The sequence below is a fragment of the Atractosteus spatula genome, chromosome 4 (assembly GCF_055471065.1).
Source record: "Atractosteus spatula isolate fAtrSpa1 chromosome 4, fAtrSpa1.hap1, whole genome shotgun sequence".
Taxonomy (NCBI): Eukaryota; Metazoa; Chordata; class Actinopteri; order Semionotiformes; family Lepisosteidae; genus Atractosteus; species Atractosteus spatula.
In genome coordinates, this window is record NC_142709.1 from 15,197,545 (window position 1) to 15,223,623 (window position 26,079).

The 26,079-nt window shown below is 39.8% G+C and overlaps 1 protein-coding gene and 1 long non-coding RNA gene across 2 annotated transcripts in view; one reads left to right on the forward strand and one right to left on the reverse strand.

The window, feature by feature from the left end:
* Window positions 1-25,412, forward strand: LOC148835901 (baculoviral IAP repeat-containing protein 1e-like). The gene is made up of 15 exons (XM_088914926.1): window positions 1-152; window positions 2,967-3,630; window positions 6,595-6,694; window positions 7,284-7,365; window positions 7,982-8,033; window positions 8,786-8,911; window positions 10,282-10,381; window positions 10,932-10,980; window positions 11,559-11,616; window positions 13,193-15,184; window positions 16,827-16,997; window positions 18,197-18,358; window positions 18,552-18,638; window positions 22,683-22,838; window positions 23,345-25,412. The coding sequence occupies exons 2-15, from the start codon at window positions 3,054-3,056 to the stop codon at window positions 23,752-23,754; spliced, it is 4,122 nt and encodes a 1,373-aa protein (XP_088771052.1). The 5' UTR covers window positions 1-152; window positions 2,967-3,053; the 3' UTR covers window positions 23,755-25,412.
* Window positions 17,131-26,079, reverse strand: part of LOC148835902 (uncharacterized) — a 13,680-nt gene continuing 4,731 nt past the window's right edge. The window contains exons 2-3 of the long non-coding RNA XR_016091008.1: window positions 22,738-22,825; window positions 17,131-18,079 (exon numbers count right to left, since the gene is read on the reverse strand). This is a non-coding gene — a long non-coding RNA (uncharacterized LOC148835902). The remainder of the gene's footprint in view (window positions 18,080-22,737; window positions 22,826-26,079) is intronic.

The following is a 26,079-nucleotide window of genomic DNA, read 5'->3' on the forward strand; positions in this document are numbered from 1 at the left end:
GACAACTCTTCCAGTAAGAAGCCGGAAGTGAATTTTCCTCATCTGGACGTCCTGTGACCAGAATATCACTAATGTGTGACTGTGGAAGTATTATCTTGGACCAAACAGGATTCATTTGGACCTGCTTCTGGTGGAGATCTAGCGTTGACACAGTCAGTAAGAAAGTCATGTTTCAGTTTTGAGGGGCGGTTATCGTCAACTATCACTCAGGGATCATTAAGTTACTTGAGAAACTACAGGATAGCCTGCTGTTTCAACTATCGTAATATTTATATCGTAAAACTGACATAATGACACTTCTCTCCTGCCTTTCATTGTATGTTTTATTTCAAATTAATACTGTTTTTAAGCTGAAATAAATCCATGCTTACATTAAGTAATAATCACATTCAACATTATATTATAAATCCGTGGGAGTAGTAATTTGTGTTAAGCAATACCGCAAATAATAGGATAATGAGCAAAATCTTAAACGCAAATTCGGTATAATTAACGTTTTTCTAAAAAATAAAATAGAAAATCAGCAAGATGCTGTTTATTCGAGTTATATTGTACACTTTGTATAGAAGTAGGTGTTTACGGTTCAGCATGGTGACGCAGTGATTAGCATTGCTGCTTTACAGCTCTGAGGCTTGGGGTTCAATTCCAGACCTGAGGTGTTATCTGCGTGCAGTATGCATGTCTTCCCAGCGTTTGTCTTGGTCTCCACTCAGTCGAAAGACGGGAAGTTAACTTCCTTCTGGGAAGATTGATAGTGGTGTGAGTGTGCACATATACAGTGAAAAAGTAAGTACACCCCTGAAAAGGTGTGTGTTTTTCTCAACATATTTGCATGTACAGTATGGATACAGTATTTGATCTTCATTTGAACAATATTGATAGATAATTGTGATCTAATTTAACAAAAGAAAATTCTTTGCCATCATTTATTCAACAAAAAAAGTCAGAAATGCAATTGTCTGCTGTGGAAAAAATAAGTACACCCTCTAGCTTCAATAGCTGGTGTTGCCCCCTTTGGCAGAAATCACAAAAAATCACAATCGCAAAAAAAGTTTTGCCCACTCCTCCTTACAGAACTCCTTCAAAACAGCATTTCTATGGGGTTAAAAATCTGGGCTTTGACTTTTAACCATCCATTTCTTCTTTTTGAGCCGTTCCTTTGTGGATTTGCTTGAGTGTTTTGGGTCATTGTCTTGTTGCAAGGTCCACTTACAGTTCAGCTTCAGCTTTAGCTTTTTGACAGATGGCCTCGCATTCTCCTCAAGTACTCTGGTACAATGTAGAACTCATGGTTGGCTATTATGGCAAGCTGACCAGGCCCCGAGGTAGAAAAGCAGCCCCAAATCATAATGCTTCCACCACCATGCTTTACAGTTAGTACAGTATGAGGTTCTTTTGGTCAAAGGCAGTTTTTGGTTTTCACCAAACATGACATCTGGCATTGTGGCCAAACAGCTCTACCTTAATTTCATCCATCCAGAGCACATTGTTCCATTAGTCCTGATCTTCACCTAGGTGTTGTCTGGCAAACTTCAGTCATGCATCTATAATTCTTTTTTAAGAGCAGAGAGGGCTTCTTCCTTCCTGACCTCACATGTAGGGCAAAGTTGTGCAGTCTCTTTCAGATGGTTGACTCATGCACTTTGACTGACTGAGACAAGACTTGCCTGTAAATCCCTTGTTGTTATCCTGGGGTTCTTGGAGACTTCCTGCAGCATTTTTCAGTCAGCTCTTGGGCTGAATTTGGTGGGACAACATGACCTGGATAGATTGCCAGTGGTTTGAAATTTTCTCCATTTGTAGATGATCTTTTAGACAGTGGAGTGATTGACTACAAATTGCTTGGAAATGGCTTTAAAACCCTTCCCAGACATCAACAATCTTTCTTCTGAGGGCCCCAGAGAGCTCTTTTGATCTTAACATAATGTAGCCACCCCCCATTGCTAACACCAAACCAGACCACAGGTTTCTGATATTTATATAAGGCAATGCCCTCCAAATTACTCTCTAATGATGTTCTAATCATTTGCACCTGTTTTGGTGCACCTTTTTCTAATTTTAAGCATTTGATGCAGTGATAAAGATGGGAGTGTACTAACTTTTCCACACAAGGAACTTGCATTTCTGTTGATTTAATAGTACAAATTAATGCAAAATCTGATTTTCTGAAACTTGTGAACCGGGGGGTGGGGTCACGGCTATATAATTAAATAATTCGCTGAAAGATACTATAATATATATGCAATACACTAAAAAATACTGTAACTCACCAGTCCAGTTGAATAATCTCACTTTCTTTGCAAATGTTCATTGTACAGAGATGTGGCGTGTTTAGCAGATTCTCAGATGGCTCAAGGTCATATTGTATAATTAATTAATTCGCTGATGATTTTTCGGACCGGGGGTTTCTCCAGCAGAAACATTTGGGAGCGTGGGGCGATTTCTGGGAAATTATGGATCACTTGCGGGAGCTGATTTCCGGGAGACTCCTGGAGCTTCCGGGAGACTTGGGATGTCTGGTGTCCTGTCCAAGGTGTATTCTGCCTTGCACCTGTTGCTCGCCTGGTTAGGCTCCAGTTCCCCCTGTTTATTTGGAGGTTAATGTCAGACAAAATAGAAGTGAAAAGATGGAACATGGTATTGAAACCAGTGGAACCATTGGAAAGTTGAGTATATATTCCACTTACTATATTATAAAATAACTTAACACTTTTGTAATATTGCTCTTCAGGATGTAAGACACTAATGAAAAGTGACTTTCTTCACACAGCAGTGTATACAGTATTCAAAAATTAACGTCTCTTTCCCCTTAAAATCTTACTTTCACTAAAGAAAAGCGCCAATGACAATGCAAAACATAATAGTTAATGAATACATGTAACTAATATTAAGATCCAGTGCTTTGTCTCACAGAGATACCACAGTACTTATAATTTTCAGTGTTTTTATTTCTGTGTTTCCTACAGGCCTGCTGATTCGTCCTGCTCTTTTAGCAGAAGACTGTCTTGGCAGAATAAAGGAAAATCAGACCTGTTGAACTCGATCTATCTAGTATGGCTGCAGAAGTACCCAGCACTACGCAGGACCCACAAGAAGAAGATTACTTCTCTCGTAAGGAAGTTGACTTCAGTGAGCATGTATTTTCATTTCTTAACCACAACTCCATTAAAATTCAAGAAGACAATGAAAAAATGTACCAGACCGTCAGGAAACAGAACGGACGACACTACAACCACCAAATGAGGAGCGAGCTGGAGAGGATTAAAACAATGCAAGAGTCAGAAACCTTCGGAGATACGTCAGGATTGGCAGAGGCTGGATTTTACTCCATTGAGGGAGACAAGGCTATGCAGTGCTTCTGCTGCGGTGTGGTTATTGGGCAGATTGGTATGCAGAAGAGACCTATGCAAAAGCACCGGGAATGGGACCCCAATTGTGGTTTTGTGAGAGGTGACGATGTGGGGAATATACCAAAATATGATGTCCGTGTACAGGTATCGGAGGCCTGGAGCAGGAACAGCGGCCAAAAATTCAATACCAAACAGCAGCGAGTGGAGTCCTTCCACAACTGGCCCTTTTATGCCCAGGTTGATCCCAGCTTGCTTGCTGAAGCTGGGTTTTTCTATACAGGTAGGGCAGATGGAACACTCAACATTGAGATTAATATACCTCCATATATTGTACAATCTATATATTATTACATTGGTATATTAAGATTAGTAGCATCAGAGCCCTCAATGTGAAAAAGAATTCCAGAAAGAAATGAATAGTAAAGATATCAGAAGGAATTGCCATTACAGAGCAAAGAATTGGGTCTTTCTTCTAAGAAAATAGAATTTCAAATGTAATGTGAGCCACTTTTCGGTCTGATTTCTGTAGTTAAAATATAGATAACACTTTTTTGCTGTAATCTGCTCCCAGTGCCTCTGCTTCTTTTGTTAATTTGACGCTTTGGCAATGATCCTTCTAAATTCACAGGTGTTTGAGTATATAACAATTTTCACAAAAACAAAGTTCACAAAAACACAGAGGATCAGATTTGTGATCACCACACAGAGCATTAACACTAGGGCAAATTAATCTGATTATTGCCAAGCTCAGAGGGCAGAAGCTGTTGCCACAAACTCATTAACAAACCATTGTGATGTCAGTGGTAGTGCAAAGTGGATTACTGTCCTAAGTTTACCTTTTAAGGCATGTTCCCAGGCAATATTCAGAACAAGCATTTCTATGGGCTGGACATGTGAGGTGTTTACTGAAATACTTAGAAAGAATATCTCACGAAGTGGGGAAAAACTTATTTAGAACATGTTACAATAACGAAAGTAAGGTAAAAGTCCACAAGAGCACATGGGGCCAGAGTTCATCCCGGTTTCGATAGCATTAAGTGGACTACAGAGCAGATGACTTTCCCCTGAATGGGACATCCAATATCAAAGTATATAAACAAAATGTTAAATGGGGATTGTGCACGTGCTGTCATGTCTATACAGGGGCAACCAGCACATTTGCTTTCACCTTTCCAGCCCCGAGCCAATGAAATCGGGTCTCCTCTTAATTAGGCAATTGTTTATCAATCAGGCAGCCAAACCACCAGTCAGTCATAGCATTAAGCGGAGTATTTAAGGCAGGAGTCTCAACTAGACCGGTGCTCAAAAATTGAGCTCTAACCACATTTTGGCTACTGCTTACAAGCCTTTTTGAACCATGGCCTTCTCCTTTAACCTTCAACAAGCACTGGTCCAGCACAGATCCAGATTTTATCACTTGAAATCCTCTTTCCAGCACTTCGGAAACTGCCCTGCTCTGGCTCTGCTGCAGATCCTGCTATTCCGCTGTCCGTATATTCCTAGCAGACTCTCCCCAGCGGCTCTTCCCTCTAATTTCCAGACAGCTCCTCTCTCGCTGGCTTCCCCTGCCTTCTTCTCCACAGACAGTCCTCATTCTGCAAACTGCATCCTTTGCTCACTCCCAAAATAAGCCTGCCTGCGTATCTCTCTTTCTATATACTGTAGCTATAATGTCCATAGATCAGATAGGCCTTTAACACATAACAGCTCAACAGCCCTATACCAACTGGAGAAGAGGTACATCCCTCCCCGATAGAACCACCTGAAGCACAGAGTTCAGCCTTCATGTAGACTAGGTCCTTTACTGGTTGAGACACTGAGGAGACTCCCAGGCTGGATTATAAGACACCTTTTCTCTCACCCATAGAGAAGGCCAGGACTCTGACCTCACAGTCAACACGTTTAAACATTTTCTGCATAGCTTTAATCCTGATCTGCCATGCAATATATTTAAAGGGGTGAATACTTGGAAATATTCTGAATTGGCTTGTGTGTCACTTTGCATCGTGGATTTGCAAGGTAAAAACCAATACGCAAGAGGGGGAAAGAGATGTGAAAAATCTGCACACACTACCTTTAGAAAGAAAAAGAAGAAAGTGTCACCCTTTAGCTTTGATATGTCTCGAACTTTGGAACTGTATATCTCACTCTTAAAGACAGCCAAGCCTTGTTTTCTTGGTGTGAGCAATCACGATCTGGTTTGCATCAGTGTGTTTGCTCGGAAATCTTTGCTCAAGAGAAGAAACAAAACAAAATGGGTGAAGCAACAGGATGGTTTGGAACAGGAGAAATGGGCAGCCTTGTGAATAACAACTCTTGTGAACTGGCAAAAACCAATTCTATGTGATTATTAACCTGTCTGTGTTTTCAAACAATGCTCATTACAGATTCCATAAGGAAGAGCTATAGGATATGTCATGCTTTTACAGAGTTCTCTGGTACTTGAAAATCAAAACATCATTTCTGTGATTCATCAAAATATTTTGACAGAGGGGATGGGAAGAGTTAAATGATTTGCTTGTTCACAGACTCTTGGGATTTCACTGGGTAGCCTTTCTCTGATCACTTAATGATGTTTAATGCTTGGAAAAGGTCTCTGTCCCTTATCATTTTCTCTTTTCAAAGCTGAAGAAAGCACTTCTGGGTCTGTCAGAGCAGAACAGTCCTTTTAGCCCAGGGATGTACCTGGTTGCTCATTTCTTGGGGTTGCTTGTGTCTAAGCTGAATCACCCAGACCCCTCGTTATGAAATTGGCATCAGGGTCCAGTACAATGCATGACAAAGTTTACAATTTAGCAAGATTCATGAAAATGTCCAAGATGAAACTTGCTTTATTCCAAGGAGGGCAGAAATCTATCCAGAAACACATGAGCAGAATTAGGAAGCTAATAAAAAAGTAGTTAATTGTGTAACCTTTGTGTAATAGGTTTTTAAATGAGCATTATTATAATGCAGAATTCCTCAAATGTGACAACAGTTAATGGAAAACCTATATAATGGGATAAGGGTAAATTAAAGAAACTTCAACTTCTACAGTCATAGTACAGCTACTTTTTGACTGAAAACAAGTGAATTACAAAAATCTGAGTCTTTTATTACAGTCTGTGAGTCATGAGAAATCTTCAGCTGTTTCAGGATGATGATACCGTAAGATGTACCAATTTCCTATTCGACAAAATGTGTGACGAGTCCTTTTCCATATTAAAGCATCTGTCCTGGAATTGCCACATTCTGTTTTTCCCAGGTACAAAGGACCATGTGCTCTGCTTCTGTTGCGGCGGCTGCTTGGGCCACTGGGGAGCGGATGATGACCCCTGGGAGGAGCACGCAAAGTGGTTTCCAGAGTAGGTCACGTGGTCCATTTGAGAATTGATCATGAAGATGTTTTTAGGACCCTTCAGTTTTTTACTTGCTTTTCTCACACTGCAGTTCATCAGCACGCGCAGCAGGTTAATGCTAAAAAAAGTAATTGGAGCAGCTGGGCACTGGGGGTGCTCCTGATGTTAACTGGGCACTGGGGGTGCTCCTGATGTTAACTGGGCACTGGGTGTGCTCCTGATGTTAACTGGGCACTGGGGGGTGCTCCTGACATTAACTGGGCACTTGATGTACTCCTGATGTTAACAGGGTGCTGGGTGTGCTCCTGATGTTAACTGGGCACTTGATGTACTCCTGATGTTAACAGGCCAGCTGGGTGTGCACCTGATGTTAATTGGGCAGCTCGATGTGCCCCTGATATTAACTGGGTAGCTAAGTGCACTCCTGATGTTAACTGGGCGCGGGGTGAACTCCTGATGTTAACTGAGCAGCTGGTGTGCACCTGATGTTAATTGGGTAGCTACGTGCACTCCTAATGTTAACTGGGCGCTGGTGTTAATTTCATACTTTTGTTATCAATGTTTCTGTGTGCTGCTGTTGGAAACCTTCATGAAGATGTGAATACCTTCAGACCAAGAAAACAACAGATGAAATCTTGGAGTACATAAACCAGTATAATGCTTTCAAAGGAGTGAAGGTAAATGTGGTTCTGTTTTTAATACCCTTGTAGCGCCATGGCAATGTAAATTATAACATTACAAAGTCAACATAATCAAGACTGTGTTTTGCATAATAAATGTGGAGATTTAGTTCAGTCTTCCATTCCCAAGCTGATACAGACTGTTCATTAAGCCAATAATAAAAATTCACCAACAGTAACAATAACACAATTCCATTGCATTACCTCAGTTACAGTATTTATGCTATTACTATTGATTATATATATATTAGTATACAAATTAACAAAGCAATGTACTGTGCTACTGGCAGGTATGCAAACTTTTAATTGTTAATAGTTGTGTGTTTAGTAAATAGTGTTTCAGGAAAAGTCATTAAGTTACTGTAAAGCTTTTGTTTACCAGGAACACATTAACCAGAAATTGTCAGTAGAAAAGTATGTTTTTTATAAAATCACTTAAATGTGTTTAAATAGCAACTATATCAGCAAACACATTTCCAGTTCAGAGTTGCTGAACTATCTTTTAAAAAATAAACATCATGTGCAAAATGTAACTGATCTTTTGCATTTTTAAACATCTGCCCAGTTTAGCATTTCTTGAATAATATAGACTTCTTCCTTATTTGTTCTACAGGGATCCCATTTTAAAAACAGAAAAAAGACACCAGAAGAAAGAAATTGTTCAAGTAAGTCTAAGTGTCAAGTTTATTGACTTAGTGCAGTATTTACTGTCAATGTAGAGTATATGCAGTGCCTTGCAAAAGTATTCAGACTCTTCTTATGGTGTCCTATTTTAAGAAATTATAAAATGATGCACAGACATTTATTTTAATGGGAAACATGCATTCCTATTTCCCAGAGTGGTTATTAAATCTCTGTAACAAAATAAATTCATTGACATTATAGAAAAAAAATAAACATTTTCTAATTGAGCACAAAACTGAATTTTGTGAAAGTACTGTTAGTTGCCATGTTGTTGCAAACTCACATTTGCACAAATTGCAACATGATTCAACCCTTCCTGCTCACTTGTCTCCATGACTAATGTAATACCCTAACAAGTGTAAGATTGGTTAAAACCGGTTAGAAAGAAAGAGAAAAAGGTTGCTGTGGTTTAGATACCCTGAAAATGTTGAAAATATTAGACACAAAACCAGTTTAACATTTTAATACAGCTGTGATCAAACATCAGACTCCTCAACCCTTTTTATAAACAACACAATTTTTTTTCTTTTTCTGTAAATTTACATTATTGAAAGGTATAACAGGACAGAACTAAGCAAACTTAAAATTGTGCAATGTAAATAATTAAACTTGTTAGATGTGACCATTCGGCCTTCGTGGTTTATGGAGTAATAAGCTGGGATGAAGGAAATTGCTTATAAAATATAGGACTTCTTATTAAACTCCATTTTCTGTTTTGCATTTTGTTTTTCAGCTAATTTGGAGGAAAAGCTGAACATATTTGAAGATGAGAATCTTCGTCTGGAGTCTTTCCTAATGTGGCCTTCAGATTCTTCAGCTGACCCAAAAGCCCTGAGCCAAGCTGGGTTTTTCTACACTGGTAAATATACACATTTCCTAAACCTTGTTCCATGAGCCAAGAGAGCCATAGTCATGCTAGTACAAATAATTGAAATGTGTAGGCACACTTTTTAATTCAAAATTTTGTTCAATTTGGAATTGCCGTTTTTAATCCTACGCTAATTTTGTGAGATCTCTGTTTTCCTCTATTTTTTGTCTGAATAAATACCATGACAATACCAAGATTATAGTTAATGACTATAATCGTCTTGTTAAATGTCCTTTTGAAAAAGCTTGATTTTCTCCTACTAATGAATTTTACTATAATTAAAAATGTACAATTTTACCATTAAATAAAATGTATGGTAGTGATATAGGCCATCATTAACCTGACAAACAAGGTCAAAACAGATTTTGTGAAATTAAGCATTTATCCATCCTTTATCAGGTAGCTACTGTACTTCTTCCTGGAAAAAGGTTGCAATAACCAGGAGCCTATTCTTGAAGCCTAAGGTGGAACTACACGTGGATGAGACTTTAGTCACAGAGCCTGGGCATGCAAGCACACAAGCACTCTGGGACAATATAGGGATGCTAACTAACCTAACCAATATGTCTTTGGGATGTATAAGACAAAGTGTCCCAATCTCAAGTCCCAAAAAGGTGAATATATTTGATAGCCACTGTATTGAACTCTAAGCACTCTACTTTCACTCAAATTCTGTTGTTTAAAACTAAATTTCACCATCACAGAAATACAGCTAGATTGAAACGTGCTTGAGGGATGGAGAAATACTGTACTCAGATTTATAATCTCACAACTTGATTTTTTTTCCAATTTCTTGTTTGCTGATGTTCGCAAAATGTAGTTACAAGACTACTGTCTCACTCCAAGTGTTCTCAACATATTATTACCAGTTCTAAAATCATTTCATTGGTTATCTGGGAAGCATTGGAATTAGTTTAAAATGACTCCATTAACGCACATGGCTGCTCATCTTTAGATGTTGATCACTCCAGATTTTCTAGAGCTCTCTCAGATCTGCAAACTCTCACTCTCACAAAAAACACCTAAGCTACAGTGGCAGCTGGAGTTTTACTGTCATGCTCCCTATTTATGGAATTCATTTCCATCAGACATTAGACAAACTACTTGAAACATTTCTGGACATGCTTTTTGTCACTGTTTGTATACAGTATATGCTTCTACATACAGTACATTCGATATCGCTTGTTTTAAACTATATGTAGCACTCTGTTGATGAAGAGTGCTACACAAAACAAATCTGATTTTAAGAATCTACTGTAACTAAACATTTGTGTTAACAAGTGCTATGGTGAATCCTTCCATACAGTTGTTTCTAACTATTTTCTTAGTACAGTAACTCACATTTTGGGTGTCCTCTCCAGGCACAGAGGACAAGGTGAAGTGTTTCCTCTGTGGACTGGAGGTCTTTAAGTGGGAAGATGGAGATGTTCCTTTTGAGGGACACCAAAAATGGTCTCCACAGTAAGTAGTGAAAAACGTCTTGATTATCAAGTGCTTTTATGTAACCGTAAGTTTATTTCAAAATAAACTGTAACAAGAATTGTCAAGCATGACAAAGTAGAAAAGCAACAGCTGATGACAGAGAGGGGCATCATTAACAATCAGTTGTTCCAACATGAAGCCTTACACTTTTACTTCATACTTCATTATCACAACTTGCAATAACCGTAATTGTAATAGAACCCCCTGCCTATTGCTGTCATTCCTTAGATTATTTTGTACAGAAACAGTGACAATCAGATGAACCAGCAGACTTTATATGAGAACAAAGTTTGCCTTTACGACACATCTCATCTTCTCATGATATATTGTTACTCCCAGGTAAATATTAGTCATTTAATTAGTGGACAGGTAAAATAATCTCAGACCAGTGTAGACATGACATGACATAGTGCTAAAAGCAAACAGCGGTGTAAGGTGAGACTGATCCCCTGATTAGTACCAGAAATGTCCAAACAAAATTGTCTGTCTAATAATGCTTAAGCACACATTTTTTCTGTTATCATTTTAGATGTCCATTTGTTTTAGAGAAGCAGCAACATCATGCTTTTGAAGAAATGGTAGGTAAACATGTTGTAATCTCTGTAAGATCTTGACATGATCAGGTTGAGTGACTAATGATGATTTTTTTTTTATATGCATAAGTAGATTGCTTCAGCAAAATCTGGCAAGCAATAGGTGCAAAGCAGGGTACACCCTGCTCAGGACGCCAGTCCAAAACAGAGCCCACAAGGACAAACGCGTGCGCACTCATACCAGGGCCAGTTATTCCAGGAGCCAATTGATGGACTGATATGTTTTTGCACTGGGAGAAACCAGAGCACCTAGAGGAAACTCACCCAAACACGAGGGGACCATTCAAACACCACACAGACAGCTAACCCCTGTGCCACTGTGCCAATGTATCCTCAATATGAAATATTTTACTTTGAATGGGATATTAATCTTATTGTGTAATGTTATTCTGAAGGAAATATTTGGTCTGTTTCTCAGGTGTCTGAAATATATATGGTCGTATTGTTTTTAGTTCTGTTCTTGGAAGGATTTGCTCATGCAGATGTCTTGATACTGTAAATTGTGTTTTTTGATTGATTAATAAATATCTTGTTGATTTATTACCAAATGTATTCAAATGCAGAAATCTGAACCAACATCAAAGAAAAACAACCTACAGAACCAGGAGCCAGAGTTCCCAGGTTTGTTGTGAACATACATTTTCAGGTGGAAGATCATATCACATCACCTTTGTTTAATAAGGCTCTCATTATTCAAGACGAAATACAAGGGTTTTAGGCAGATGTTATTGGACTCAGCAGTAAGAGTGATACAAAAACATCAAATAAATATTCAAACCAGTCGATGCCTTGGTGTGTTTTTCCTGAATATACAGTTGTATGCAAAAGTTTGGGCACCCCAGGCCTAATTACATGTTTTGTTGATTTTCTAAGTGGAAAAAGTTAACATAACCCTTGCAGTGAACAAACTTAAATTTGACATATTTCTGCAAATTTTAACGCACAGTTTCTATTTATTTGCTGAATTTAACAGAATTTAAAAAAATAAAACAGTAAATGTGCCCTTGTGCAAAAGTTGATCCACTGAGGTTCCAATCATCCTCTTTCATAATGTGACACTGCAAATGGAAGATGTTAATGAAAATGGTGTGTTTACCCAGGACCAGTTGCCCTGCCAAGATAGAGTAACTCCAAGAGCAAACTGGATAAGACTTTCATCAAATCTGATTATGTTTAGAAGCAGACAAACCTAGGTGGTCCAGAAGCTTTTTCTCAGCAACGTAGTGAAAGACTTAATGTCAGTTTCAGCTTTAGCCAGATTTGCCTTAATAAGCAAGTGTTTTCTGATCTGCATGAAGAGTTAAGGTGATACACCTGTAATAATGTAAGGTTACATTATTACATTAATGTAATAAATGTAATAATTTTTCCTCGGGTGGAATAATGTAATGTGTTTTGAGTGCTGTACGTCTTGTGTTCACAATTCAGATCTTAAGAATTACTTCACTATGGTCACAAATGAGAGAATGTCTTTTGGTGCCCATCTAATTTGTTTGATCTGAGAATCTCATCCAGCCATTTATTTATTTTTTTTAATTTAAATGGCCTTTGTTGTAACAGATTTAATTGAGCTTAATTTGTTTATAAATCCACATTATCTGGAATCCATGTATGCATTTTTCATGTCTTGTCTCACAGCTAAAAATCTCACAATCGCACGTAGGAGAAAATGAGGGAGTACTGTATATACAGACTCTGCCACTCTAATTCTCCCACTTTCAAGCTGTTCGTCCTTCGACATGACACAGGCACCACTGCACTGTACCAGAGGTTCGGTGCTGATTCATGGAGAATTCCTCACTAACAGCACCATTAGCCTGTTTGTGCCACAGAGAGTTTTTAAAAGAGCCCTGGTCAACTAATCCCACCCTACTCTTGACCCATGACATGACCGAGACTTGCAACCACAATCATAGTGCTCCCTGTCATTTACCAGTTTCACCTGTTGAGGAATTTAGCAGGCTCTATTATCTGTTTCTTGAGAGAAGACAGGGTATTAACCCAGATGATAATGTGGCTAGGTACACTTTTTAACACCTTAATGTGTAGGACAGGTGGAATAGAGAGGATAGAAATAGAGAATAGAGAGAAAAGAGGATAGGCCACCTCTTATCTGTTCCCTTTCTATATTACTCTTCAATAAGAGATGAAGGGTGTTTTCTAAGATGGCTCAGATTGTTTGCTCTTTTCTTCTCAGAATGTAATCCTATAACTGAAGATGTGAGAACATTTGAAGACAGACTCTCCAACTTTCTGAGAAGTGTTTACAGCAGCCTATCATTCTGCAAACCAGCAGTGGTAGAAGATGTGAGCTGCTTCGCCATCGACCTGAAAAAGGTCTTTGTAGATCTTGCCATGACTTCACAAGAGCAGAAGGGAAGTTCAGCACAGAGCGTGACCCTGCCTGAGTTACTGAGGAGCTTGGATGGCCTAACTGTTGTAAAAGGGGACAGAGGCACAGGGAAGACGGCCTTGCTGAAAAAGATTGCCATTCTCTGGGCTTCTGATTATTGCCCTGTATTGAGCCGGTTCCAATTTGTGTTTTATGTCTCTTTTTCGAACCTAAATGCAAGCCCTGCTCTTGTCTCAGTGAAACCCAACCTGGAGAGGATGATGAAACAATATGGTGACACAGCCTTGTTTCTCCTGGATGATGTTGGAGAAGGAGAACACCCATTGTTGGAAAACCTGAGAGAGAAACTCCAACCCCAGGAAAGACCTCATTGTCTGTCCATGGTCATTGCCATATGTCCTTATATGATGGACAGACTCAACCTCCTCCCAGACAGAACTGTCACTTTAAATGACTTCCCTACTTGCAGATCAGCCTGTCTAGTCAAAAGACTTATATGGCCAAATCTCACCGTAATGAAAAAATGTTTGGAGAAAGTATGGTTCTATTCATTTAAAGCCAGCTTGAAGACACCCTTTTGTGCCTTGGCTCTCTGCATATCACTAGTGCAGAAGCCTGGGATGAATTTGAGCACTGGATCTTCATTTTACAGTACCTTCGTCCAGTACCTCATGCAGGGAATTGATGAGAACTCGAAGTTGCTTTTAGTCGAACAGTTGGCTTGGGAAGGTTTAATGAGAAATCAGTTTGAGTTTACAGACAAAGACTTGACAAATCTTGGCCTACAGTCAAGTTGGTTGATTAAGCAGGGGTTAGTGGTAGAAGGGAACTGTGGGCCCCACAGCCTTCGTTTCATAGATGAATACTTCCAGGAGTATTTGGCAGGGCGATATCTGGCAAATTTATTCAACTCTGACCAGATAGAAAAGGCTTCAATCTGCCTGAGTCAAATCATGCCATTTCCTAAAGCAGTGGGACAGTTCTATTTGTTACTAGTTCACTGCTTTCATCATTCCGCCAAGGCTGCAACAGTCATCATTCCACAACTGTTGGCTCAGTACAGTTGTCTAGATGCCTGGATGTCTGCTGATACAGACAAAGGATTGCACCAGCAGTCCAGCAGTCCACGTACACTTATACGTGTTTTAAGTATGTGTGTCAAAATGTGTGCCGAGTTCTTCGATGGGAGTACCACACATTGGAAATCATCAATGATAGAAGGGAATATTTTTCATTTAATAAATGTGGAGCGGGTCCTGAAGCTCATCTATGAAAGCAATTGCACATCCGTGGGATTCCCCATAATACGGCAACACCTTGCTGGGATGACACTCCAGTTTGATTCACCCATGTACCCAATATTGTGTGTGCTGCATTTCCTCAAAGACTACCCACATTGTATCCCAGAGCTGCAATGCATCCGAGTTACTTTTTCTGATGTCTTGGACTGTGTGGAGACCGATCCCTCTCAGCCGCATTCCTGGAAGTTTGTTCAGCTGCCTGTCGAGTTTGTTTCTGCTTTTCAAGCAGTATATCAGCAAAAAGTGACTGGTGAAAAGCTACATTTGGCAGCTAACCGGGTCGCATCGTTTGAAAAGAATGACATCCTCCGTCTTTCTGTCCTGTTTTCTGTGTTCAAACGGATTGACATTGAAGTGGAAGACAGCCCAGGTTTCCTCTCTTGGATTCAGTGCATCCTGGATAAGTTCAGAGAAAGCTGGGTGAGGTGCCGTATAATTGGATGTTCCCAGTCCCAGGAAGACAGGAAGTTTCTGCTGTCAGCCACAGAACTTAAAGTATTAGAGCTAGTAGGGACAGCTGCCAGTCCTGTCTCAGGTGAGTCTGATTACCAGCGTGACTTTAATTTAACATTTATTCCAGTTTGGTAGGCATAGTCTGAGACTTTAAAATCACGTATACCTGTAAATTTATGAATATATGAATTAAAGGGTCCATGGATGAGATTCACCTTTATACATATAGTCATAACCTTACCAACAAACTTATAAAAGATACATGGCTTGGCAAAGGACATAGACATCTTAGACACATGGTGTTACATGATAGTGTGAGCATCAACAATTGACTCAGATTATAACTGTTTTTAAAACAGTTTGACTTGGATGAGAAGAAACTAAAATTGTTTAGCAGTGTTTAGTTCACATAGATCAGAACCTTGAAAAACATGATCAGTTCAAGGTAAGCAATACAAGAGCAGACTATGAAATGTTTGAGTTTCGAATTACATTTAATCTAAATGCAATTATCAGTCAGAGCAGTGATTAGCGTCTTTTGTGTCTCTACTCACCCACTGTGCCATTATGCCACCCAAGAACGAATGTAAATGAGGAAAAAGAGTAGAACAATGTAAAATGTAAGATCTTTCCACAGCATTGTACAGTTCTTTATTTTCGTTTACATTTTCTCATATATTTTTAATACAGCATAGTAAGACTCAGTAACAAAGGTTAATATGGAATGACTAATAATGTGCATTTATACTTATCCAAAAATATTTCTAACTTATTCTGCTCCAACCTCTGCAAGGGAACCTAATCTTGAGCGACTACACACCAGCTCTCTACCTCTACTGGAGGTATTGAACCTCAAGCCAGTGAAAAGCGCAGCCTGAAACAACCGAACCGTCACACAGAATGAAAACAATTAGAAGAACAGTAGGAAGGGCGGGTTGGCAGGGTGAGGCGAGCCAAAATGTAATGATGTTCTGTGGAAAAAAATATATTTTATACAGCCCTCGGGTGGAATCATACACATTTCCTTAAAAAACACAAAATCAAAAATCACCAGGTTTAAATCGGCACAGTTTGATTTGTGGAAGGTTGAGAGTGGAGAAACAGTAATCACAATATGAGATAAAATCTGGACAACAAAGCTTCCATGGGCGTTATGACACGGTTACTGCTCTTGCAATGGCTGATCTGCTCCTCACAGCCTGTCTCCATGTTGTGAGGAAGGCACATTTGAGTGGCTTTTACACAGATCTAGAAAAACAATTCTCAGAGAATATCATTAGTTTCCTAATGAGGCTACAGGTGGAAGTCATTTCTCCTTTTAGCAATTTTTATTTTCAAAGGATTCCTGTATATAAGAATATTTTGGTAATTAAATTGAATGAAGCATTGAGTGTTTATGAATTCTTCACTACTGCTACATAGAATAACATTTCTTAAAACAGATCTAGTAAAACAACACAATAACTTTAATTAAGAATGTTGAAATGTTTCTTGTAAATTTTATTACACGAACAGTTCATTTTGCCCTTCATTCACAATATTTTAAGAAAAGGATTCATGGGCATTAGTTGATGAGCATACGCTCAGACTGTCCTGGCACAAACTGGTGGTTGACTTGAATACTCGGTGGCAATAAAGAGAAATATCCATAAATCCTTGTGTCTGAAGAAGGGGTAAACTACTGTAATATGCTATTCTTGTCTTCTGTTTTGTCATCTTTTCAGAATACATTCTGCGCCATCTTGACAAGTTCACTGCCCTGGAAGAGCTCCAGGTGTCTGTTAGTCCCCCATCCCAGGTTGTTGAGAAAATCCCACTTGGATTCCGGAATCTTGTTAACCTGAGAAGTATCAAACTGTACAATATTGACCTCACAGAAGATACATCCAGTTTAGGTAATGTGAGTTGTCTTGGTCTGTCACAGCACTCAGGTCAGTTTCCACACAGCAGAAAACCTGTTATTTCTGCAAAGCCAGTACAGGAGCAAGTAAAGGTTAATAGCTTATAGTAAGTTAATAGTAAAGGTTATAGCGACATGGTCTATGGTCTATTATTTCTCTTAGAATTAAGTGTTATTAAAGTGTTCCAATAATCTTTGTGTGCCTTGACCAAGCAACCTGGTGCTGTCTGTATAATGACACAGGAATGTAGTTAAGGCAGCCCCTCTTTGTGATCTCAGCCACAGAATGACCTAGTGTTCTTTGCATGTGGGAAAGTAAGGGAAACGAGCTTGTCTTTTGAAAAGCAATTTTCTCAAAGCAGTGATGATTTACACTCACATGGTAGATGTCCACTGCTGGTGCCTGGATGTCTACTAGAGAGCCATAGGCACATTTGGGCCTGATCTTAAGGTCACAAGTCATGGTCAATCACCTAAAGGAAGATTCACCAATGATAGGGTGGGTACCAGAGCTGCCTGAGACCCAGCACAAGGCGAAAGCTCTTTCTCTCTCTTCTGTCTGCACTGGGATGCTCCCAGCACAGAGAACCTGCTACAGAAATGCAAACCAGCTCCGTCTGCCATTGTGAAGTTTAAACAAGGACATTTGGACAGTGGATCTTTGAGTATTGAATTTCAATATTCAGATTATAATTCTAGAGAACTGAACTACTACCCTAACAGAATGTTTGATGCAGACTGATAGAACCTATGAGATAGGCTGTAAAACATTATACTCAGTGCATATTTTAACCCTGAATTATAACTCAGTCTAGGGTTTTAAAGGATGGTTATGACACTACAAGGCCTCAGATTCTAAAAATGAAACTATTGAAGTTGATCTTAATACTTCAAGTTAAATTTGGTGTGCAGAACATGGGAAAATAGTTGAAAGTGTCATCCAATATCAGTAACAAAAAAACTTACCGAAGTTATCAGTACATGTAGTCTTTATTGTGTGATTGGATTGATGTATAGATAATGATGAGCACGCATAGGCTGCATGTCCCCTCTTCTCATCGGCTTTCCTGGAGAATCCTGTGCTTTTAAAAAAGCTTATGAGATCAGAGCTTGATTTACATTTGCCTTTTCCGGACATTATCACAATGTAAAAAAAAATCATATTGAGTTAAAATATTTTTTTTGCTTTTAAAGCTTGGTTCATCCGACACTTCAGCTGTCTGACTGTGTTCCATCTGAGATGTGCTTCCTGTCCTGGTTTTGAGCAGCTGGCAAAGGCACTGAGTTCCTGTAAGGGGCTACAGGAGCTGAAATTAGGAAGCTTCACATTAAATGAAGCAGAAACCCTGACATTAGGTAAGTGCTTAATATAATGTCTGCCCTGTGATGAACTGGCGTCCTATCCAGGGTGTACCCCGCCTTGTGGAGGTAGCCTCTAGCTCCCCCATGACCATGATTTGGGCAAATTGCTTAGAAAATGGATGAATGGATGTTCTGTTTGAAAAAAGGAAATTTCAGAAAATTCAAAAAGTATCTTTTCTTCTCATAGCTTCTTTGCTGTCAAATCTCCAGTCTCTTCGGATTCTCAGTCTGTGGCGACTGAAGGTGGAGGCCGAGTCTGCTGTAGAAACATTTGGTGAGACCTGCTGTTGCTCTGTTCTTAGCACCTACACATTCGAGCATCTCTAAAGCACCAGTTTTCCACCTTAAGTTCCTCACTGCATAGAACTGTAAAATAATTTCTGAAGCACATTTATTTTGTTATACTGAAATTCCTATTTAAAACTCTTTTCTGTCTGTGCAGATGCTATGCCTTTTAGTCCAGGTAAGGGCAGCACCCTGGAATCGAGATACTGCCGGTTCTAATTTGAATAGTTATAATGACAACAACACTGATTCCTGAAAGTAAAGCCTGAGAGCAGATAGGGTCCAGAAGGCCGAGTCAGCAAATGTTTCCATCCTTATCAAGCACCTTCAATGTTATTAATGTTGACAAACGTATGTTTCTTGTGTAAGAGAATAAATACGCTATTGTTAACCTGGAAGTACAGAGAATCTCCCACGGGATTGTTCTGTTTACAAACTCCTATATAGTGTCCATGTGCTCAGTGTTGTAACTTCCAAAGTTTTTGATACAACAGTGATATAACGATCAATACTTCAGAGCAATTTCAGGTCATGGCAAACTGTACCATGTTTATGGCTGGACATTCACAGTCTATATTGCACTCAAACTTCAAGTTTCCAAATCCCTGAATGGTTCACACTACCTGTGTGTGTGGAGACCCTCAAGACTTTTCCCTCACTGTGCCAGGGCTGCTTCTTTTGAAGTGAAGCCCTTCCCTCGGACATACTGAATGCTTATTAATTTAGCCAAGCAGCAAACTTCTCTAGAGTAGAGTGTGCCACTGATTAGCATTCCAGGTCCAGGTGCTCAGTACTACAACAGAAACATTATTGCAGGTCTAGAATCAGTCAAGAGAAGAGCAATCAAATGCATTCCTTGGCTTAAATTCCCAGGCTAATGGTACCAAATATTTTAGTCTTGACCAGAGGCTAAAACAGAAATGATGGCGTGACCCCATTAAAGTGTTAAAAATCATCCAAGGCATTGACAATGTCTCCCGAACAGTGAAACACAAAGGACAGGACACAAGGAAACTGCAGGGAACAAGATTTAAAACTGAGCACACAGGTTTCTTTTCACAAAGGGTTGTGGGAGTATAGTGCTAGCTCCCCATCCATGTTGTCAAAGGTGATAGCCAGGCTTCAGTCATGAAAGAGCTGGATAAAATCCTTGAATCCAATAACTTACTAGTTACTTTGTTGAATGACCTATTATTTGTACATTTTAAAGCAGCACAGTGCTGCAGTGGTTGGCATGGCTGCCTTGCAGCACTGGGACTATTGGTTCATTTCCAGACACTGGAGTGCAATTTGTTGATGGGGTTGCAAATCTGAATATTCTCCCAGTGTGGGTTTCTTCTAGATGCCCAAGGCCTGAAAATATGTCGGTAGGTTAATTGGTTTCTGGGAAAATTGACCTTGATGCAAGTGTGTTTGTATCTGTGAGTGTTCTGTGATGGACTGACATCCAGTCCAGCCTGTATCCTGCCTTTTGCCTGATGTTTGCAGTGATACTCTCCTGCTCCCCCTCGACTGTCTATTGAATTAAAGTGGTTAGAAGATGGATGAGTGGATGTTCTTAAACCCCACCTAGGGTTAGGGTTAGCATTCTCACGGTAGATAGCCTTGGGGCTAAATTTTGGGGCCCAAATGAACTTTACCAAGGCTGATGTTTTTCTCCCATCTTCAATTTTTCTCTGGATATATTTAATAGTTTATATTGTAACGCAACGGGGGCTCTGGCGGGCGCCCTTGCCGCATTAGGTCAGCCCTATCCCGACTGAGGCTCGAACCCGGGACTTCCGCATCTCTCTGCAGCGACCTAGCCTCGTGAGCTAAAGAGAGATCTCTCTTCAGCCCAGTAGCTGTAGTCCTGCTATCACAGGGAAGGGCGGTGACGTCACCTGCTCTGGTACGCCGGCTCTTACACAGTACCTGTCGGCCGTAAGCGTTACACTCTCCCCCGCTTAAATCGCCGTCCCCGGCGAAGGGCTATCCCACCCCGCTTCTGACACCAATGTAACGCAACGGGGGCTCAGGCGGGCGCCCTTGCCGCATCAGGTCGGCCCCACACTGTCCGGGGCTCGAACCCGGGGACTTCCGCGTCTCTCTGCAGCGACCTAGCCCCATGAGCTAAAGAGAGATCTCTTCTCAGCCCAGTAGCTGTAGTCCTGCTATCACAGGGAAGGGCGGTGACGTCACCTGCTCTGGTACGCCGGCTCTTACACAGTACCTGTCGGCCGTAAGCGTTACACTCTCCCCCACTTAAATCGCCGTCCCCGGCGAAGGGCTATCCCACCCCGCTTCTGACACCAATGTAACGCAACGGGGGCTCTGGCGGGCGCCCTTGCCGCATTAGGTCGGCCCCATCCCGACTGAGGCTCGAACCCGGGACTTCTGCGTCTCTCTGCAGCGACCTAGCCTCGTGAGCTAAAGAGAGATCTCTCTTCAGCCCAGTAGCTGTAGTCCTGCTATCACAGGGAAGGGCGGTGACGTCACCTGCTCTGGTACGCCGGCTCTTACACAGTACCTGTCGGCCGTAAGCGTTACAATATTATATGGCACATTTCAAAAAGTGTATTCCAAAATTGAGACGAATAAAAAGTGTTAAGGAAGTGCATTCGATGGGGTAATCTCTCTCAAGTGGAACCAGAACCAGAAGTATAAATGGAGTCAAAATTCAATGGGTTATATAACCCTAACCCTAGGTTCGCCTGAAATACGTTTATTTCAATCCCACATTAAAAGCATACTGTATGTAAGTAAATGAAAAATATTGCATAGAAGATGCATCATTGAAGAAGATTGCTTTAAGCTGATATTTGTTGGATGGAGGAACATTTTCCAATCTGATGAATGGAGGGCTTCATATAGAGATGGCACAATTGCTCACTTTAAACCCTAGCTAGGGTAAGGGTTAGGATTCTTACAGTACTTAGACATTTTTTAACCTCATGGCTATATTTTGGGGCCCAAGTGAAGTTTAGGAAGAGTGATACTTTTCGCCCATCTTCAACTTTTTTTTAAATATATCTGGCACTTAACAGTACATGGCACATTTCAAGAAGTGTATTCCAGAAATGAGTAAAATCAAAAGTGTTGAGAAAATGCATTGTATTGAGTAAACTCTCTCAATTCTGCCATTTAAAATGGAACTGGAAGTAAAAATGGAGTCATAATTGCCTGGGTCTTGTAATCCTAACCCTAGACTGGCCTGAAATTCAGGTCTATTTCAATCGCATTTTAACAGCGTATTTCAAGTGATTGAAAATTTCATAGAGAAAATACATTATTGGAGAACATCTATTTCTTAAGAGTTTTTATTAATGCTATTGAGTGTTATAGATTCATATTTGTTGGCTAGAGGAACATTTTCCTGTCTGATGAATGGAGGGCTTCATAGACAGATGGTAGAATTGCTCACTTTAAACCCTAGCTAGGGTTAGTGTTAGGATTCTCACAGTACTTAGACATTTTTTAACCTCATGGCTGTATTTTGGGGCCCAAGTGAAGTTTAGGAAGAGTGATACTTTTCTCCCATCTTCAATTTTTTTCAGATATATTTGGCAGTACTGTATATATTGCTTGGCAGTGTTTTAAGATGTGTATTCCAAAAATTAGAAAATGCATTCTATTGGGTAAACTCTCTCAATTCTGCCATTTCAAATGGAAATGGATGTAAAAATGGAGTCAGAATTGGATGGGTCTTCTAACACTAATCCTAGTCTGGCCTGAAATGCTTACTTGTTTCAATCCCATTTTAACAGCATTTTTCCAATGAATGAGAATCTGAATAGAGACAATATATCATTTATTAATATAAATGTATTTAAGTTTTTCTGAATAGATTTGAATGGTTAAATGCAGATGAATACTTGACTTCCTCCTCCTCTAGACACAGTTTAGTGTAGCTGCACGCCGGGTTTTGGCCTTTTTTCTGGAATCAAATTATCAGAATAGTTACAGCCCTTTTCCATTGACCAAATTAACAACATTTCAAGGCTTAGGTTCTACATGAAAAACCTTTTTTTTTTTTTGTTTTCTCCTCATTTAGCCAATGCCTTGGAAACTCTGTCACAGCTTGAGTGCCTGAAAGTCCCTGCACTTACCCAGAGGTCTGAGCTCATTGTGGAGAAGCTTCACCTGTTTTCTGAACTTCAGTCTCTGCGGATGGACTGCTGTCTCAACGATGACTCTCTAAACAGATTAGGTAGAATGTTTCACTTTGGAGTTTAGGACCATGATTTTCTGTAGGTCAGATTATACTTTTACATGCTTACCGCAATATGGTGGATTAATTTGCTTAGCAGTTGCTCTTTTTTAGGCTCATTTTACAGTTGTATACAATCAATGCAACAAGTAGAAGAAACAGAAACCATACAATTTGCAAATTTCCAAGTTTTCATCATAAAGGTAACCTATGAAACAAACGTGCATGTGTCTGGTAATGGGGTTAGTTTAGAGGTAAAGGGATATCAGTAAATAATAGTAATTAAGATTAAAATTTCAGTAAGTTTTAAATACATCTAAGCAATCAAGATCTCAGTGGCAACAAATCCTAGAATACAACATTTTCTAATAAAAACAAATGGAAACACTGTGATAAAAGAATAAGTAATCCCATTCTGGACTGTTTTGGTCCACCTTCAGACGGTGCCAGTGGATAAACTCTGTGTGTTTTGGTATTGCTAGCATCTTTATTTGTGCTCCCTACAGCTCAGACAGCAAGGGCTGGTCATTTATGTCGAGTCCAGAAGCTGGTGCTGAATGACCACCACGCCGTCACGGACGTGGGCTGGAAGGGATTTTTCCAAGGACTTGGCGGACTGGAGGAGTTGCGTAGTTTCTCTCTGTCACGGAGGAGCCCTGCTGCTGCTGCTGTTGATCCGGGGGCAGATACCGTCCAAGCTCTGATGCAGTGTGTATCCCGGATGCCCTGTCTGCGTCTCCTCTTGCTGCTTGGCTGGTTTTCCAAAAAAGAGGACTCAGAACCTGTCCGAGGTCTTAAACAAAGCCATCCCAATCTTGACATCGACCTGCGTTTCAGAGATCTCCAGTTGTCAGCAGAAGTGAGGATGGTACTTTCACAAGTAATCAACGGCATTCGACAGTGTTATATCACTTAAATGGAACACTGTATATGATTTTGCTGATGGTAATCAATTTTTATTTGTAGCATCAATAGTCCAGAGTTAGTATAGTTAGGTTACATATTGCTACGTGTATATTTGATTACAAATCTTTCCACGGTCTGCAGGTAGTCCTGTTAAACTGCACACCCCCCACAGAAATATCACTCTCTCGGTGTGGCTCATGTTTTGGAAAAGTTATTTAAAATATTTTGCAGAGAGAAATTTCAGTTTTCTGCTTTGGGTTCAGCCTCTCTGAGTTCACTGCATTTCTACATTATGGACAGTTCAACCATGCCAATTTAAGTCTTTGGGGTGTAACTTTGAGGTAAATAATTCCAGTATGCTAACAAAAGTTTATGATGTCATAAACTGAGCATGAAAATGTACTTACAGTAGCTGATTGAATTCTTGTGTTTTACTCAGACCTACTGTACAAGGCCAGTGTACTGAAAGCAACTTACTAGCTGCTGATAATGATATATTTATTACACGGCTCCTTACTAAACTAGTACACTAGGTAAATACTGTGCAATGCAATGAATTGAACTGCTAAAATTACTCACCAGCTCCTTACTACATCAGTGCACTTCTATACCCACATACAAACACACACATTGTCACACCAGGGCTAATTTTACCAGAAGCCAATTAACTACCAGTATGTTTTTGGACTGTGGGAGGAAACCACAGAACCCAGAGGAAACCAAACTGAACCCGGGGAGAACATACAAACTCCACAAAGATAGCACCCAGGGTCTGAGATTGAATCCAGGTCCCAAGCACTGCAAGGCAACGATACTAACAACCGTGTCACCACACCCAGTATTTCGAATGTTTCAAAAACAACAAACGCAAAGAAGTAGCTGCTGCCCCCTAGAGGCTATTCAAATACACTACTAAGTCCAGCTCTTGCTGGAGAAATTCAACACCGAACAGAATTGAACAAACACGTGGGAGAGTTCTAGAACATAATGCAGCAAATTACTGAAATAGTCACTCTTTAATAATTATAAGCATCCTTTGCAAGGACATGTACTGCACTTTTTTTAAGTGAAAATTGAAATTACAATAAAATATGTAGGTCTCCATCTCATACACTGATAATGAAGAAAGAGTGTGAACAGTATTGCAACAGCATGATACACTTTGAGCCTGTGTTATGAAATATTGAGATAAGCATTTTTGGTGGGATGGAAACAAGCTGAAATTAAAACAAATCCATATGAGTAAAGAGGTTGTGACTCTTAAGTGTGTTCTGTCACATCTGGGCATTTCAGTCACTTCAGTTCTACTGTATATACCGTGATGTGCCACAGTGCGCCAGTACGCTCCCCACACATCAGCTATCAGTGGGGAGGAGAACAGAGTGATGAAGCCAGTTCAAAGGTTGTCCAGCAGGTAGAGGTGATGTATAACAAAAGAAAGCATCATAGTAATGTCGCAAGAAAACCTTCTCTATTGTCCTCCCACAGTTCAAAGACAGTAAGTTTTTGCGAAAATTAGTCCCATTGTGAATGTGTGCTCTGTGATGGACTGGTGTCCTGACGTCCAGGACTGTGTATTCTGCCTTGCGCCCATTTCTTCCCAGGTTAAAATAAACAGTAAAAGTAAACGCATATATCACTGTTACAAAAAATTGGGTATGGTGTTTACAACTAGTAAATAAAGACAAAAAGATAAAGATCTGGTGTCTGTATTAAATAGTACTGTATTTACCTGGAGTCCCAGAACCTATAGCATAACGATAGTTATTGGAGACTGTTTTTAATGAAGGCTTTATGACATACTACAGATAAATGTCTTTTCTCACTAAAATATATTGGTATCTAAATAGCCAGTCCTGACACTGTCTTGAACTCAAGCAGTTCCGTGATGTTAAATAACATACCCTCACTGGGCAGGAACAGGCTTACACTTCCATGAATAATTTGGTGTAGAGAAATAAGCGGGCAATAGCTTAAAAGAGACTTCTTTCACAAATTTTACACTCAGTTTTCAAAATAGAAAAAATATTTACAACTGTTTTTAATTTCTAAACATTATCTCAAAACCTTCCCCATTAGATCCTTAAAATTAATAACTGTAATGCAGTCAGAAGTGGTTGTACTGCCATTAGAACATAAGAAAGATTCAAAGGAGATGGAGTGATTCTAACAACCTAGGCTGTTTAGTGGTAAACATAAATAAAAGATTACTTACTGTATAAACTAGAAACTGATGCTGAAATAGACCACGCTTGCTAAGAAAAATGCAGCCCCTAAACAGGTTACAATTCCAAAACACACAAAAAATAAAAATGAGAGGAGCCTATTCATCCCA